This window comes from Schistosoma mansoni, assembly GCF_000237925.1.
Source record: "Schistosoma mansoni, WGS project CABG00000000 data, chromosome 1 unplaced supercontig 0010, strain Puerto Rico, whole genome shotgun sequence".
Classification (NCBI taxonomy): domain Eukaryota; kingdom Metazoa; phylum Platyhelminthes; class Trematoda; order Strigeidida; family Schistosomatidae; genus Schistosoma; species Schistosoma mansoni.
In genome coordinates this window covers 1,694,798-1,714,646 of record NW_017385987.1, presented here as the reverse complement: position 1 = coordinate 1,714,646, position 19,849 = coordinate 1,694,798, and the positions used below count along the sequence as shown (strand labels likewise).

The window sequence follows — 19,849 nt, the reverse complement described above, 5'->3', positions numbered from 1 at the left end:
CACTGCTGAGGAGTCCCATAATAGGACGAAACGGCCGTCCAGCGCTTCCAGGTTTTCCATGGTGGTCTAGCTTCAATTGACTCATGATCTCAACTCTATAAAATTACTAAAATCTCCACAAAACCCCTTCAGAAAATAAAATAATTGAGTATTTTTTATTTTTTCCCTTATTCAACTGGATGAAATCTTAGAAATACAAAAGGTATGCAATAGTTCCGAATTATTATTTTTTATAATCGAATCGTTAATGTATCTTTTAGTTGTTCTACATATTATTAAAACCTTCCAATTGTTTGAGATAAAGTGACATGTTCATTACCTTCACTGATTTTAAATAATTACACCGAAGTTAGTTATTTTCTTGCATCTAAAAGACTAAACCATATTTACTTAGTTGATTTAACTCATGTAAAATTAAGGGGCATAAATCAATTTCTTTTATTTGTGCAGCTTAGTAAAATATTCACAAACCGAAGCCTCCTTTTTTCCAGTTTTATGTATGAATAATCGGCATTTTTACAAAATCCGAAGGTAAACAGTTTCTGTTACCTAATAAAGATATATATGGCCTATGAATCTTTTATTATCATTCATTAGTGTGTCAATAATGTGGAAAATGGAGTGTTAGAGTCCAGGAGATGCTATGAAAACTGAATAATATTTAAATTGATCTTCTGAACTGTAAAAGAGAACCAGTTACCCCATAGTTTGAGGTATACCCTTTTGATGAGTAGTGTCCAGATGCAAAATTAATTTAGAAACCTATTTATTTTATGGAATTAGAACCGAATTAAAATAGACGTTGATGCAGTGTCCCTCATGCTGATAGTCTCATTATGAAATTAATATAGAAAATTTGGTTGACGGTGACAACTAGAATAAAAATCTATGGTCACTCGTCAATGATTTGTGGAACCCAAGTGTTACGGAATTCCAGTGAACCATTCAATATGTTAGTGACTAGTCAATTTCCAGTGAGTGCTATGGGTTTTAAATATACATTAAATTGCTTAGTAGTCGGTTTTTTCGTAAATTTAGGAAATGCGTTTACATTAATAGTTTACTAGACCAACCTTTTTCGTCTAGTTTAGTGATAAAGTTTTGGAATACGTTGGTGTTTGACCGATTATCTAAGGTAGCACCAGTTTACATAGCTGTTACTAATGAGTGCACGAAAGCAAGACACTTTTTTTCTTCATACATTATCTTTTCTTAACAATACTAGGTGTACGTAAATGGTTCTTTCCAGAATTCCGATTACAGCTTCTTATGTGTCGTTAGGATTACAATTTAGCGGTAATATTGTTTGGTGAGTCCATTTTCCGAAGCACTGATGCATGTCCAAAATTCACTTTCAGAAAGCATAAGGTAACGTAGTTCAGCCTGATTCTGTGAGACTGAAAAGAAAGCGGTTAGGAGTTCAAATCTTAAGGCAAATAATTAACTACGATTACTCAAATAAACTTCATGGTAATTTTGAGTCTATGTACCTAATCAGTGTAAATTTACTAAGATTCTTACATTTTACCCTTCTTAAACTGATAGAATTTTTGGTTATCTGGATGTTATAGAGCTTAAACTTTGTATACGAGAGAAGTATGTTTTACCTTTGTATTTACCTCGATGGTAACAATATTATCACTCATAGTGGTTTCCAATATCATTTCACTAAATCTTCCAAATACCTTTAAATACTAAGATAAAAATTAATTTGATTATTCTACTACAATTACATTATAATTTAATATTAAATTGTAGGATTACATCTCTTCTTCACTCACACTGTGTTGTTATTAATTGCTTTGTATGACCTGATATTATTACTTCACCATATTTATCCACTGTTCACATTTCCACACGGAACGAAGTCTTAAATTTCATACACATACAACTCGTTAAAAAGAAATCCTTTCATTAAACCTCGGATTTTCAATCAACATATATATCTAGTCACATTAATATTGAGTAGTAGTAGTGAACTAACTGAATACTGCATATTGAAGGAGTTAGCATATATATCTCCAGTCCTAGTTTCTAATTATATTTCGGCTAGTATTCTGATTTCACCTAGAACTCTTTCAACTAAATTTTGTGTTATGTAGACATTTTATTAAAAACGGCACTAATTCAACATTTTAAATAATTTTATTAAAATACACTATTGCGTTAGATATCCTGACTAGTTCATTGATGATTATATTGTATATCCAACATACTCCCAGGGTATATATATTTAAAAAATATCAAATCTTTGTTATTAATTTGCTTATGATTCATAATCAAGAATCACTGTGTATGCAACGTTATGCATACTAATTAGGTGAAATCGAATGCAATGTAAAAATAATTGCTCTTATAGCAGTAAGATTATATGTTAAACGATTAGGTCGGAATAGTTAAACTTCTGAATGTAATTTGAATTTGTTAATTGCATATATTATTTGATTGTAACGGTTTCTGCACTTGATTATCTTACTTCACTAAACATTTTGTTTAAAAGATTAGCTTGAATGTAATATTATTTGTATATAGCTAATCGAAGGTAATCTGATTGAATAAATTAAAATGCATATATCATCGGTAAAACAATTTTGATCTCCTTTCCTGTAGGGTTTCAATTCCCTCTCATTGTTTCTATTGTACATCTTTTGATGCAATACTTTGTGTTATTTTTTGGATGTTTACTTGTATTATAATGTTCAGATAGGTAATAACTTCAACTGATGAACTGTTATATGAGATTGCATGTATGTCAGTAACTTTATCCTAGTCATAAACTAGAGATGTTGGTATAAGAAACAATTTCTAAAAATAAGCTTTTGAGTCTAACCATTAATTAAATATATTTATATAATCTTGACTGAACAAATAAAGTTAGTTCTGTACTATTTTCTGCGTTACTGTAAGTTTCAATAATGTTTTTCGTCTTAGCCCATAGAACTCACGGACTAATTTCCTATAAATATTATTATAATTCTTAATTGTTTGATGTGTGAAACTTCCATTTAGGAATATCTGGCAAATTGGCTTGTCGTAAAATATATACCTAACTGTTAAATAAAATTCACAAATACTTTTGTAATTTAATGAAATATTAATCTTACTCGATTCACTCTCTTTTATTAAATTTCTCAATTATGTTAATTTTATTTTTATTTTAAATTGCAAAAGTGACAGCATTTATTTGCACACTTGATTTACAATTTGTGCTACTCATTGTAGTCTATGAAGGTTAGAACGAATGCGAAGGTAAACACTAAATAAATCGTGTAGTATTTTTTAAAAATTAATACGTTGTCCATTTCCCATAAACTACAACTGACTTTACTTTTCCATGCCTCGACCTTTGCTGCTACCTTGACGTGCTGGTCGGGCTTACCTATCGTAATGAACCAGTCGAGCTATAGTGACTGGAAAAATCGTTGCTCAATGTCCTACCATGCCAAGCAGATCGGTTGGAGAGCCGTAAGACTAAAAGCAGCAAACACAAGGTCCGAGGGCGAATTCGTACTACTGACTGTACAGAGGTGTGACAGCAGTAAGGTGTTTCCTTCAGACAACCAGCATGACAGCGATACTGCCCCCGCACAAAGGACGGGTGTGATTAGGAAAGGTCGACCCTAAAAATGCACACCTCGCCTTGTCCCACGGATTTTCGTATCCGGCGGTAAGGTCTGAACAAATACGATCTAACACGAAGTAGTCGAACGCGTCGACAACTTCACTTACCTTAGAAGTCTGATCAGCCCTAATAGGTTGGTGTCTGATGAAATCTCAGCACAGATTCAAAAATCTCGTTTGGCTTTTGCCAACTTACGTCACCTATGGTGAAGGCGAGATATCTGTCTATCAATTAAAGGACGAGTATACTATGCGGCAGTTCGTTCTGTTCTACTTTACGACTGCGAAACGTGGCCAATAAGAGTAGAATATACTCTTAAGTTACTAGTATTTGATCACAGATGTCTTAGAAATACTGCCAGCATTTGCTGAGATCACCAACTAAGTAATAGTGGGATTAGACATAGGGTATTAGGGAATGATGGTAAATCAGTCGATAAGGTTGTAAATCTTCACCAACTGAGATGGTTGGGCCATGTGCTACGTATGCCTGAACACTGATTACCATGATGCACGACGCTGACTAGTATTGGGGATGGTTGGAAGAGTCAGGGGTGGCCAAACCAAACATGGCATCAGTCCTTGAAGTCGCTAACGTCTGCTCTTAGCCATATTGGTAGACGCAGACTACTTGGTTGGGGTCCGCGTGACTATCGTAACCAATGGTTGGAGACTCTGTGTGACATGGCTCAGAATCGATCACAATGGCGTAGGTGTATACACTCTTTATCTTCCCTTAAACTGTGAGGAAAAAATTGCTTTATATCTTTCTTTCTGCGAACTTATTCTTCCTTCCTGTATTACATCCTTATGCACAACCTTTCTTTTATGTATTACTACCATTTAAGTAATTATTTCTCTGAATTCGGTGTTCATCTTGTGCTAATGAGATGTGGCGACTTGGATCGATGCATACATGTGCCTGGTCCTACGTTGTAGCTGACTGACTTTTTCATGTTAAGTATTGTTATCAGTTTATGACGTTTTCGTCTGTTTGTTTGCTTATAAACTGAAATTATTGTGAAATAAATTGTTTCTAAATCTTTTCTATCGGATCAAAACTTAATGTTCTATTGTAAGTATAGGGTTATTTAGATTTCCGGGTTTAATAAAAATTATGAACCGATCAATGAAAGACCAACATTTAAAACCTGGAAGCACTAGAGGGCTGCTTCGACCTAGTACGTGACTGTTCAACGTGCGCATCCACGATCCTGCACGCAGGAATCGGATCCAGGTCATTCAGTCTTGCTCGCGAACATAGTGGTAGCGCAATATCATGGATTGGTTGAAGTTAGAGATTAACACCTTTGGATCCCGGCTCAGTGGTCTAGAGGTCAAGCATTCTCACTCGAGATTGAATGTCCTGAGTTCTATTCCGACGTGCGGGGTCGTGGATGCTCACTGTTGAAGAGTCCTATACTAGGACGAAACGGCTCTCCAGTGCTTCCGGGCCTTCAATATTTGCCTTACATTGATCCGTCCTTAATTTTAATGTCTAACGTTTATTGAAAAATCGTATATTTGAACGTCCATTATTTGAAGAAAATGAAGTCCACAAATGCTGTTAGTTTTATTTTTCTCTATAGAAATAAACACTGTTGGAAATATTATCCATGTGCATAACAACATATCTGATATGGGAATTCTTTCTTTAGGTTGTTGGTTTCGTTTTTTCAGTTCACATAATTGAAAAATCATGCTCAATTTTCATGATGTTCACAAACATTTCTAATTTTGCGTTTTTGCAATGATCCATGTAGATTGGTAACAAATAGTTAGTCAAACTCTTGTCGAATTTATTCAGGTTTATATTTATTTGGACTGTCCTTTTTTGTATCTGTTCACTTTATATATATATATATATATAGTTTGACCTTAAATTTACCATGACCTCAAATGACGTTCAGATTTTTAAACAATGCAAGGTTAGTTGTAAAACCGGGCATTTTATTTATTCGCTCTTTTGAATATTAGACTAGAATATTGAGTCTATGGTTAGCATAGAGGGTGAAGATCGATTCGAAATGGATTTTATGTTATACTGAGGTACCTGATTATTTTTAGTTAAATGGTATGGAATATGCATTTTTATTTTGTACCGTTATAACAGACCAACACAACATTGTGATCTCTATGGGGTATTTTGCGATCTGAGCTGATTAGGGATCAGGTATGTCTATGTCAAAATTGTGATGCAATGAATTCAGTAGTTGTTTGCTGTATGGCTGTAATTGTTAGTGGGTCTAACTATTAGACCAAAAATCGACATTCCCAACTTATGTATTCAAAAATGGAAGGCTTAACTTTTTTTATGAATAACAATTTCAATGAATACTATATTTCTTTTTAGCTGTATAGATCTAACTCAAAGTTTAATCTTTAAGCTATGACGCATAGCTATCTAGCGTACAAGCTAATGAGTTTTACTACAATTGTGGATATATTTCTGTTCGGTTTTATCATTTAATACATCGGCTTTCATGTTTCAACTGACATAAGGTTCCAGTAATTAGCGTTTAAGCATCGGAGTTAATTCATTTGAGTTGATAAGTATATGTGTAGTGTACGAGAATTCAGACGGGGAAAAACCAATTTATTGTTTAACGCAAAATAACAGAGTGCCTTGGTAAAATATGAAAACCATACATTAAATACATTATTTGCACATCTTCCGTCAGTTGTCCTTTACATGCTTCATGATTCTTTCAATTCTATTTTTTATTACAATTGCTCTCTGTTCCCTTGCATGCATTCCACATCTGATTGCTAATGCATACTACTTATATCTATCAGCATAAGTAGTATTCATCACATATGTTTTTGTTAGACATGATGATATAGCCTACAAAGAGTATCGAGTAATGTAGGAAATGCGTGGCCTGAATTTTGTTGCTTTTCATTGCCCGATGCTACGTTATTAAAAATTATTTACGTTTATGAATGCTTCGATATTAGGATGTATCCTTAACAACTTTGTGAGGAACTAATCTATGCAACAATTTCAATTAAAGCAAAAGTAAATGAATTAACAAAAAATCTGTTCTACTGAAATGTTAAGAAAACTGATTCATGAGTCCCACGTGGTCCCACGGGTTTACTGAGCAGCAGTTCGTTCTGTCCTACTTTATGGCAGTGAAATATGGCCGGTAAGAGTAGAGGATATTTGTAGGCTACTAATATTCGATCATAGGTGTCTTCGAAACACTGCTCGTATATCCTGGGACCACCGAGTGAGTAATGCAGTTGTTAGGAAATGGGTGCTAGGTAAAGATGGCAAATCGATTGATGAAGTAGTGAAACTTCATCAGTTGAGATGGCTGGGACATGTGTTACGTATGCCCAACCACTGACTGGTGTAGGAGTAGGTTGGAAGAAAGCTAGTGGCGAACAGACCAAGACGTGGCACAAATCCCTGAAGTCGCTGACAAGTGGACTGAGCTATGCTGGTAGGTGTAGATTACCTGTTTGGGATCCGCGAGATGATAGCAATCGATGGTTGGAGACCTTGAATGACATGGCTCAAAATCGTTTGCAATGGCGAAGGTGCATCTGCTCTTTGTGTTCTCCCAGATTCTAATCTTCTGAATTCTTCATGTCTCTATTTTTTTTCTCTTTCCAAATTTATTTCACTGGATTATACTCCTTGAGTAACATCTTCAAACTCTAATCTTTTGGATTACTGCTTATACTCGTTGTGTTTTAAGATGTTAATCTTTGTTGTTGTATATCATAATTGGTTTATAAGCTTTGAAAGTGGTCTTGAACAAATATTTCATATTCTGTCAATATTGATGTGTTCATGTCGTTGCTGTCTGTCATGTAAATACATGAAATTATGTTGCTAAACCATGTGTTTTTAATTTTTTCATATGTTGTAATTTACTTTAAATAATTATATGTATTTGCCAGCATGTTAAATATATTGCAAATAAGTCCCATCTGTTTTGATGTTATTTATTTATAGATCGAGTAAGCTATATTGGTGCACGTCGACAAAGTGGTAAGTTGGTTTTTTTAAAAAGAATTTTGTCTTGTCCATATCCATTTTTTCTAAAACATGACTATCTTAATGGTCCTGGTTAGACTTTCCTAATCTTGATTAGTATATCTTCTAGATGACGTCTATCACCTAAAAACATTATATCGTGGTTTTAACAACAGCTGAAATAGTTGGTTTTTATGAACTAATGTAGTACATGTCAGAGTAACACATTTTTGATCTTATTATTTATAGAATTATTGTCTGAATGTCCCCAAGATAATACAAGAAAAAGTCTCTTCCGTCAAATATACAATAATAAGACTGAAAGTGATGACAGAAAATCAAAGTTTCCGATGAAGTTATATTTCATTAGCTGTTTTGTTTCTGTCGTTGCTTTATTCAGTACTAAGTTTATCTACACAGAAAATCACATACAAGTGATGACTTCTCTTTAGGATATAAAATATTCATCCAAAAAAGGAGTATTGTTTCACAATTCATGCTTGAATCATTAGATTTATTAGTTCTGAATAGTCGAATTTATTGAGATTTCATTTAATCGTCCGGAACGCAAAGACGTCTCTCCTATAAGGAAAACTGTAAGATTTTGCTGATTTACTTTTTAGGTGGACTCTTACTCTTCATTAAAATAAATCGTAACCAAAGTTAGGATTTTCATTTGTTGTATTCTCTCTTGTTGTTTAGCCTTGAAGTACTGTATGTCTCAGAGGTTAATTGTCATTGGGGCTGCCTATACTATAAAGGGAAACTCATCCTGTTTTAGAACGTTTTATAAGGCCCTGTAAATTTTTTGGTACATTTATTTATTTGTTAATATTTATTCCATTTAAAAAAATATTTCATGTATAAAAGTTGATTGAATACTTCAGCATACAGAACATGAATGAGGAACATTGTGAAATGAAGCGGATTCATTTCATGTGCTTTAAGTCAACTAAATGAAGGAAATGTCTTAGAATTGTAACTTTACATGTAACATTTGGTTCATTTAGCTCGCTATTGAAAAGAAATAATTATAAATACCTCCCATATTCATTTTTATTTTACAAAAGTTTATTAAGGGAACTAATTTTATTAAACCTCCACTTGCATAAATTTAAATTGTATAGGAAAACATATTTTCGTTTTAAAACTCTTAAACCAAATTTTGGTTATTAAATATCTTATAAAAAAGGCTCTGTAGTACAAGTTAGCTATTTGTTATGTCCCAAATAAGTATTATTTTCTAAGGTGGTGGTTGAAGTTAGCCTACAGAAAAAAACCCTTGACCTACATTTCGTGCTGCTGACGCTTGTCAGCAACATGTACATATAGTCTTGAGGGAATCGATGTTCCTTGGTGGATTCGACCCCTCGTCACCTAGAATTTGATCAACACTAAGGAGGACTTGACATATGTGACATTGGTCACTACTCCGTGATCAGTCAATTGTAAACTATCTCTTGTAAATGACTTCACAGTTTCTCATATTATTTATTTTAAATCCTAAACTACATTCATCAAATTTTATTTAGCTTCACCATCGTTGTTGGCTCATTCAACAAGTAAATTCTCTATTTATCAATTTTCATTTCAATTTTACTAATCGAATGCGAAAAGTACTTTCGAAAAGATCATGAAAGTAAAGGTCACAAATGAAAATAATCTTTCCATTATCTTCTTCTTTTGTGAGTAGTTCACATTGAAAAAAAAGAGATCTCATTTTTGTTTTGTTCAAAATTGAAGAAGTAATCTAATATATATATATATATATATACTACTGAATATTTGTAAATATTTTTTCGCATCTCTTAATGATCCTCAATTAAGATAAGGAAACGCGATCCAGTGCTAGATTAAATTTTTTGAACATGTTCTAAAAAACCGTCGAACGAGAGAGAGAGTACTACTTTAAACAACGCAATTCCTATACATCTATTGGACACAGGACATCAGGTTGACACCTTGGAATCTTTCAAGGTGGTTAATAAACAGTCAAGCTCCAGTCTTTTGAAGTTTGCTGAAGCCATTGTTATCAGGAGTCAGAAACCTGATTTATGTGTTCAAAAGGAGATGGTTGTTAATCTTTTCTTACCTTGGTGACAAATACTACTTCTTTACGTCATGAAGATTTTGTTCAACTCTTTCCTTCAAATAATCACATCAATACGTCTTTTTATTTTGACTGTCTTCTAGACTAGCAATCTTATATCAATTAACTGGGCTTAACTCATTTTATCCTTACTTATGATCAGAGTTTACTCGTTACGTAACCACTTATTTCTAGCACTTTAGACCTTTGTTATCTTTGCTACATCCGTAAAAAATGAAATTGGGAATAATAAAGTTAGGATGAGTATTTTAGTTTCTGAGACTATGTTTTAAAATCAAAGGAATAATGCGTCAGATTATCAATTATATCACTGTATTTATACAACATATGTCCATCTCCAGACGTACTTTTAAGAATATTACAATAGAACGCTATTCCATTATTGATTTCGTCATGGTATTTAACTTAAAATATATTCTTCTAATTAGATCGGGACTAATTAACTACTTTAGCGTAAAAGGAGTTCAAAACATTTATGATTCTTATGCCTAGTTTTATAATAATTTAAGATTATCGAAGTCTTCAAGAATTCGATACATTTGACTGATACCATTTTAAATGGTTTTACTTAGTTAACTGTTTTGTTTTGAACGAGGTTCACTAACAATATTCTATGAGTTTAGTTGCTAAGTAACCTATTCATTCTGATTTTTTCCACTTTTTAGTGGCAGCTGAAAGTTTTAATCCAGCCACGATAACTGATGTGGAACCTGTTGTTCATCCAAAGTCTGTAGCACAAAAACTTCGTTTAGCATCAGTCGTTAAACCAATTTTCATTTTTCGTTCATTGGATGAGGTGAGTTATGTGGAGTTTGTTCGTGCGGTTGCGATTTTGTGATAAAGCCGATTTTCGGTGAGATGAATTGCTAACATTAGGATTTCTGAAATTTCTAATTGTTGTATAGCAAACATGAAGATATTTATTCTGATGCATCCACTTGGTTAATCTCGAGGTAAACTCATAAAGAAAACTTGTTTTAATATTTTAAGTGGTACAGTGATTATTTCCAAACATCATTAAAGTATTCATCTGAAAGTCAAGTGCTATTTATGGCCTTGATGTCTGTCTCAGGTCGTTGGCACTTTGAATTCCTTGGTATGCCTTAAGGATTCTAGATTGCAAATCGCCTTAAGATGCACTTGAATGGTTCTCGCAAAGTGTGTTATATCCACCTCCATCGTCTATTCCCGATTTTCTTGTCAACTGGCAGCTGCTATTTTCTGTACAACAATATGTTACTACTGCTGGTCTTTGACCAATGCATCTGGAATACCTTGCGTAAACAGATATTAATGATGGCCTGTGATGATAGTTCTTCGAATTTCAGACCTGTGCGATAGAACTATTTTAACGCTAAACTATTTTAACGCTAATGTTCAAATTTCTTAATTTGGTATTGGCTGAGAGTTCTTTTCAGTTTCATATATTATTTAGTTGTAGTTGTATTATACCATCATAGCTGCATCAGATACTCTTTGTTTATCAGTGGTACTGCTCAATTACATGAAGGGTTCTATCTCTTTCAGAGTTCTATCTCTTTCAGAGTTCAACATCAAATGTGATTTGGTCGGTCCCCACTGTCGTACTTCAGGATGTTACTTGCCCTGTATATACTGAACCCTAATGCTCCTTAAGCCGCTGCTACACTGGAATTCTTTGTATGTGTTTGCGGCTATGTGGACTACAACACGGTCAAGTTATCTGCGAAGATCAAGTCATACTGTTGTTTCCAAGGTGTCTCTTCTGCATTCCCTGCTTCTCCCAAAGTGTGGGGGCCACCATAATCTAATTGACAATCGAAAGAAAGAGAGAAAACAAGAGTAGGCGACCTCGTCTAACTCCAGTATCCACTCAGAATACACTTGTGGGCTGCCTTTCATGCACGACTTTCCAATTCGGTCATTCGTAGGAGTTCCGTATGATGGTGACGATCTTTTCAGATGCTTCATAGTGTCAAAGAAGGTTATCCTATCCATAATGTCAAACCCTTTCCTCATAATCAAGGGAGTTGAAATATAGTGATGAGTTCCATTCAATTAATTGCTGAACAAATATCCAGTGTTGCTATTGAGTCGATATATGATTTATCTTTACGAAGTTAGCTTTTTGACCTCAAAGCTGATTATCTACTCAATCTTTCGTTCGGTTCAGATACACTCTATTGAAAAATTGCTGGTACTGAGAGTAGTGTGATGTCTATGTAGTTTTCATACTTTGATCTTTTTCGTCATCTTGATGATCCATCCTTCTTGCCAGTTTACTGGTACTTACTCGTTCTCCGTAGACATCCTCTTGTAACATGGTCTGCCGTCATTGCTAGGTCTTCCACATATTACCGCTTATCATCTACAAAGCTCTTCTTCACTTATTTGTTTGCTTCTAAGTATTCGGCCTGTGCCTAATTAGCTCAATTAGCTCCTCTCTCTTTGTTATTATGCCTACAATGAATTTTCTGAACTTCTACTCATCCATAAATAGTCGACTCAGTGGTACAATGACACCTTTGAAGCTTTGTGTATGGATTTGTGAAATAAAGTGCTGCCACCTATGACATTGCTGTTTAAAGCAAGCAGACCTACCAGACTAACAATATTCCAGCTTCTTTCTCCCAGACTGTGCCACTCCATGGTGCGTTCATATCTAGTGTTGTCCATCCCGACTTTGGCGTCTAGGTCCCCCATCAGAATGGTCAGGTGTTTTCCTGAATGTTTCTCTAACATGAACTGCAGCCTGCCATGAAACTGGTTTCCACCATTTTGCTGCTATCATTAGTGGACGCGTAGCCCTGGACGATATTCATTGTAATCCTTTCTTTTTTTGTTTTGAAGAATGCTTAGATGATTCTCAAGCTGTAAGATTCTCGACCTACAAGCGCTTTTCCAGTGCTTCTTTGGAGAGTATCAGTGCAACGCTTTGCGTAGGTCAAGGACTTTATTTCCCATGTTTAGAGTGCAATGAAAGCTCTCCTGAAGCTAGCCTTTTCTGTCCAGATTGTGTTCAGTGGGTTTCACTTATTCCAATCAAAGTCAACTTGAATCTTATTTCCGCTACTATCTAAATGACCATTTTAATTTCTCACGTTTTCCAAACATTCCATTTACTCATAATAATTAATGCTCTAGTTGTTAGGAAGAACATTGGCTCCGTGACTTCAGAAGAACCTTGACTTTTACGATGAGCCGCCATAGCTGTTCTATGTGAATAACCTTTAACTCACAGGGCAGAGTTTAACCGGTTTAAATGATTTTTTTGTGGTCAGCTTTTCCCAAGCTAGGTTTATTTTAAGTCATGTGGTTACCAACCCTACTCTCAACCATAGTCCTGGATGGCTCTAGGTATAGTTAATAATCATATTCGAAACCTAATATTGCTTACTTTTATTCTGCACTTGACTAATTATGGAAGAAATCACCTTAAGCTCATGACTATTGTCACTTATTCAACTTTAATCAAGACTGTATTTTACTGAAAATAATTTATTAGATTCGATAAATACTTCGTAAACTTAAATTCTCTGTAGTACGGTTTCACTTTCAAAAGTTTTACAATATTTTTGGAATGACATGACTATTTTCATAATTTGCTTTGTTTGTTTATTACAATTTATGAAGTACATGATGCTAATGAATAAGAAAACTAAAAAATGATTTATCTCGATAATTAGTTAGTTTAAGAAGTAATGACGAATAAAGTTAACGAAAGATACAACTATGTAGCCAAAGATTACGGTGCGATTTTGCAGTCAGATAATTAATGGTCATCATTAGTTAGAATAGGATTCCATGAAAAGTCTTAACGGTAATATATATATATATATATATATATATATATATATATATATAACAGGAATTTTTTAGGTCAGCTTGATACGTATATGGTTGCGCATGACACGTATATCACACTAATTATTTGATGTTAATTAGTTTGGACAAGTCAAAAATTTACTATTGTAGAAACCAATAATTTTTAATTACTTTCTAAGTAATTGGAGCGGAAACATACTTGACATAGTGTTTAAATGCTTGTTAGCAGTAATCTGTGTTTCATATAACTGTCTTTTCAGAAAATGAAGATGACAAACTAAGTTTAAGAAAAAGAGATCGAAGCAAGAATTCTGATTCCCTCCTTAATAGGAAGAAGCACTCATCCTGAATTATACTGCTACCCACAGTTCAAATTCACTGAAAAGTCAACATTAATACTGTTATGTCCTAAGCCACGTCAAATATCACGTGAAACATAGATCGCCAATCAGAACACTGACTTATACCACCCTGGCCGTGTGCCAAACCAGCACGAGCAGCCAAGAGTCAACTCGGAGTCCTTATTGGTTCTTGTTGCCTTGCCCTGCCCATTGAGTCCAGAACACAACCTCAGCTTCCACTGTATGAATAATGTATTTCAGATAGTCGCAGTTTATATACAAGCAAATCAGACCGTATCATACCATAAAATAGAAAATAACAATAATACAAGATCGAGCAAAAAGTTGCTGTGGGTGTGAGGCTGTAACTAATAGATTAGGAATAACTTGAGAATAGTAAGCCGTACAATAATAGTCAATAAGTCAAACGAAAGCTTATGATAAAAGGAATATGAATGTACATATAATCTAGTTACTTGATTGCAATCCAATAGGAATATACATAATAATAGTTCATAAATAATTACTAGCAGTTGCCATTCATGTATTCTTCGTTAGGATATGGCAAATGAAAAATCAAATTTTATTTAATTTACAATTAAAACAACAAAGCTGGTATCCCTTGCTCGTCGACAATCGTATTTGGCTTTGGCCTATTCATTGGGTTTGAGTAAAATGATAGCCATTATCTATATGTTGGTTTTATGCAGTCACTGATTAGTTTGGAATTTCGTTATTTTATACATCTGTATAACATGTCAGCTTCCATTGAGTACTCACTAGCAGTTTCTGAAAGAAAGAATTCGTGATCTGCAAATTAGGGTGGGTGAACATGTACCAAAATGATTGCAAAAACAAATAGAGTCGAATGACCCAATAAGAGTAGAGGATAAACATCCATCATCCTCTATTGCCAAACATATAATTGAAATAGGTCATAAGATTGATCTTAACTCGGCTTTTGTTGTGTTGTTTAAAAGTGTAAAAGGGCGTATACTGAGGTTTATTGAAGCCTTAGCCATACGAAAATTCAAACCCCCTTTGTGTATTCAAAAACAGTTTGTTCTCACCTTAAACCTATCCTGGTAATATATGCTTATTATCCAGAGGGATTAGGTGTCAAATTGTTTTCACACTATTTTATTATTATTATCCTTGTCTATTTTTACCCCTATTTCCAGTCTAGTTGACCTTTTATTTTTATATATAAATGTTCTTAACAAGTATATGTGTGATCAGATTTTTCGAAATGTATTGCGCTAATATATCACATAGTTCTGATAATCTTCGTCTTCTCATTACATTATCGAAATTTATCAAAGGGATTAATTGCTTTAAAAAAGAATTCAACCTAATAACGTTGAAAATGTTGGGTTAGGGGTTTATACAGTGGTCTTATTACTATTTGGTTAATGTAAGTAAACTAAGTATTAACGCTGTTGATATCCAGGACTGATTTTGACCAGTTTATGTCGATATATATATACTGATCAAATCGATATATTGACATTGAATATAACTGGAAGTTCAGTTCTGGGTAATGACCACCACCTTTTTACAATTCACAACAAATAATATGTCCATTGAACAAGTTAGAGAGAATCATATATGAGTAGTCTGATGGATGGCACTCTTTCCTTTTAATTGATAAATACACGATTCTAGTCCCAATGTAAAAATTGGTACTGTAATGTAAGAATATTCAACTGATAAATACAGGACAAAACGAAATGTACTGCTTGATTTACAATTTTTAATGTTTATTCAAAAGAAAAAATGTTTAAGGGTTTCACTATGACCACAATTAATATCAATTTTCCATACAAAAAACTGCTGAACATAATTTTTTCATCAAACCAGTTTAAATGTCTTAAAACATTTTTCCCATGGATAAATGAATGATCTACTAACTTTTCATACATCATTTCATCTACAAAAATTAAGGTTTTTCATCTGTTATAAAATTATTCTTTTTTTGCTTATCTTCATTGTTAATTATTTTTTTCTTTCCTCTTTTTATATTTAACAAATAGATTCAACTGAGAAGAGTAATCGATGCAATAAAAGAAACGCCTGTGACTAAAGGTCAAGTAATTATAAACCAAGGTGAAGATGGTGATTATTTTTATGTAATTGAAAGGTGAGTGTATTAAATGAGATAGAACGCTGGAAATATAAGAATTCAATTAATATATATATAAATATATATGCGCGAATGAAAGATAAATGGGTTAGATTGTTTTACTGTTAATTTCTTATATTTAAATTGCTTATTAAGCAATGAGAAATCTCTAAATGACTATGCTGAAACGAATTACTAGTTGGATGTAACTGACAATAATATAACACTACCATTGTTGTATATTCCAACATTTATTGTTTATTTTTCCGGACGAATTAGCTGTCCAGCTTGAAAGCTTATCACTATTAAGAGTAAATAATATGATTTCAGACTTGAAAATCAACTTCATTGACTATGAGATGGCGTTTGACAGTGTGGGCCGGAAAAAATTATGGAAATTTCTTCGACACTATGGAGCTCCTGGGAAGATTGTCAACATTATTCGGAACTCATACGACGGACTACAGTGCAGAGTCGTGCATGGAGGACAGCTCACAGATGCGTTTCCAGTAAGTACCGGGGTCAAACAAGACTGTCTATTCTCCACCTTCCTCTTTCTTCTGGTGATTGACTGGATTATGAAGACTTCGACATCTGAGGGGAGGCACGGAATACAATGGACATCTCAGGCCGGATACTATCAGCAACAGCCTTCTGTGGGAGAGGACAAACCAGCTTCTAGCTGAAGAGGAAATTTGGAAAAGACGTTGGAAGTGGATAGTTTATATATTGAGGAAATCACCGAACTGCATCACGAGGCAAGCCCTAACTTTGAATCCGGAAGGGAAGCGAAAAAGAGGAAGGCCAAATAACACATTACGCCGGGAGATTGAAGCAGATATGAAAAGGATGAATGTTAACTGGAAAGAACTGGAAAGGATTGCCCAGGACAGGGTTGGATGGAGAATGCTGGTGTGCGGTCTATGCTCTACGAGGGGTAACAGGCGTAGGTAAGTAGTCAGATTTAAAAGGATGCTTTTTAAGGTTGTAGTGTATATTACCGTGTCAAGCCCACATGTGTTATTCTAGCTTCTGGACAGAGTGATTTATTAATTCTTCTCAAGTCACATTTCAACCTTGTCAACTATTCGCTCATATTCTTGACAGTTTTTATATGAGCGTGTACGTGTGCATCGCTTTTTTATTTGACGTCATTACAGTAAGAATATCTTAATTTATAATTAACTATCTGACTGGAATTATAATTGAAAAATAAATTAAGCAAATGATATTTATTGCATATTTATGTAGCACACGATTGTAATTGGATGGTTTAGTTACAGGACATTATGATTCATTCTATGGATAACAGAAAATAATGCTAATATAACCAGAGGTTTTCTTTTATTGGAACAAAAGTTTACATGTAGTTGTTCAAGCTTCAATTATTTACTTGTGGGGGTGGGAGTGAGGTTCGGAAAACTGTTATTTATTGATTATGTCTGAAAGTTAGAGATTTTTTCACTCTATTGAACCTTGTTCTTTAAAAAAGCCACTGAAAATATTTTAATTTTATGAAAGCAATTATTCTTTAAATAAAAAACAAACAGGCCAATAGCCTAGGCTAATAACATCTAAATAATTATATCGATATTTCTTCATGACTTCAAGAGAAATGCATCATGTTTTTCCTTAATGGATTTTTTTAATAGTTGAATTCATGAGTCGATGTAAGCTAGACCATCATTGAAAACCTAGAAGCATTGGATGGCCGTTTCGTCCTAGTACGGTACGCCACAGCAGTGCTCATCCACGATTCCGCAAGCGGGACTCAATCTCGTACACACGCTTAACCTATAGACCACTGAGCCGGCATCCAACGGTGTTAACGTCTAACTTTAAACAATCTATAATCTTCAGCAACCATCCATCCATTGTCTGAGGTAGATACCTGTCTCTATCCAACTGGGATTGGACTCTACTGGTCACGGCTTCTCACTGGAACTCCCAGAAATCACCTTGAAGCCAGTCACTAGTGAGCACATGATGATTATTATCAGAATAGGGGTTTCGTGGTGATTATAGTTATTTTAATCGTTAATTTGACGAGTCAATCTAAGCTAGATCACCATTGAGAACCTGGAATCACTGGTAGACTGTTTCGTCCTAGAATGGGACTCCTTATAGTGATTTATTTCTGCTGTTGTTTTCTCTTGTTAATATGTTTTACATACAAATAAACCACTTGAAATTGTCGTTTAATCTTAATTTTTTAGTTTGTAACATTTTACTATTAAAAGACTCTGTACTATAACTGTCCTATTCCATGAAAAAAAAACGTATAGGACACGTTATTTTAAATTCTTATGAACAAATGAATTAGATTTCTTCATGTAAATTAATGACTACAAATTTGTAAATGATCAAGGGACGAACGATTAATTTATACAATTAAAATAGTTTCTAAGTAATAAATACTGATGAATCTAATGAATATACTTATTTAGTTTCCATTTCTTTTTATCATATAATATAAAAAATAAATGCATATTTCTTCTTGTAGATTTTGGATAATCTGCCTTTCGAATTCGTGTATATTATGTATACTTTCTACGTGAAAAATTATATTTGAAATAGTCTCAGGGATTGAAATTTAAATAATTTCAACGTTTCGTTCAGCTAACTTGTCTGAAGAAGTCCACACAAATTAGCTGGATGAAACGTTGGAATTATTTAAATTTCAATCGCTGAGACTATTTCAAATATAATTTTTCATATATAATAACTTCTTTATGCTCGGCGCCCAATTTTTGTCAAGCTATTCGTTCTAACCTTGACTAATATTCGTATAAATTATGTATACTTTGCTTTTCTTTTTTTCTTTTAATAAATTGATTTGTTTGTTTTTTTCTACGTTTTTTATTCATCAAAATGTTTGATTTTCTTAATTTATACTGAGAAAGATGTCATGAATTAAATTGAATTCGGGGAACAAGTTGTTGGTACATGTTTCTTTTTGGTGTTGTTGTTGTCGTTGACCGTTTCACTATTAAATATTCCATTTATAAAATAAAAGAACTTTACAATGAAATTTATAATTATCATTGTTCAAACTGAATAACAATTAACATATGACGATGCTCACTAGTGACCTACTTCAAGAGATATTTCCTGGAGTTCTAGTGGGAAGCAGTGACCAGTGGAGTTCAACCACGTCTGTTGTGAGATATCAACGCACTGAAGACAATTGGTGAATGGTTGCTCAACTTCGTGGATTGGTTGAGGTTAGACATTAACACCATCGGATGCCGGCTCACTGGTGTAGTGGTTTAGCTCTCTGGCGCGAGACTGGTAGGTCCTGGGTTCGAATCTCGCTCGCGTGCGGAATTGTGGATGCGTACTGCTGAGTTGTCGCACAATGGGACGAAACGGCCGTCCAGTGCTTTCAGGTTTTGCATGGTGGTCTAGCTTCAATTGACTCATGATTTCAACTATGAATTATACCTAATAATTTTAATTTATAATATGCACTGTATAAAAAATGTTATTGGTTGTTTATAAAATACACTATTTTTTTATTTTACTAATGTTTACAAATAATGGACTGATTTAATTAGTGTGTATTAATTTGAGGCGTATATATTTTTGTAAATTTTAGCTAATAAAATATAATCGATAATTAGTGTACATATTTTGGACTGTATAGAAATGTACATGTTTCTTAGGTTAGATTACTTAATTGTTTAAAAGTATTCTATAGACGTTATCGGTAGATTACAAAGGGATTACCTTGGAATTTATTCACAATTATATATATATATATATATGGGATAAAGTTTCTAGACAGTTTTGAATACGTAAATGAAGAACAAGAATTCGAGTTAGTGTACATCACAAACTGTCATTAACCAGACATCTAGTGA

General features: G+C 33.8%; 1 protein-coding gene across 1 annotated transcript in view; it reads left to right on the top strand.

Annotated features, from left to right (window-relative positions):
• Window positions 1-19,849, top strand: part of Smp_019280 (camp-dependent protein kinase regulatory chain,putative) — a gene marked incomplete at both ends in the record, with an annotated part of 36,052 nt that overhangs the window by 9,453 nt on the left and 6,750 nt on the right. The window contains 3 exons of the mRNA XM_018791974.1: window positions 7,589-7,624; window positions 10,385-10,515; window positions 15,898-16,004. Coding sequence (XP_018644881.1) covers window positions 7,589-7,624; window positions 10,385-10,515; window positions 15,898-16,004 — 274 coding nt within the window. The remainder of the gene's footprint in view (window positions 1-7,588; window positions 7,625-10,384; window positions 10,516-15,897; window positions 16,005-19,849) is intronic.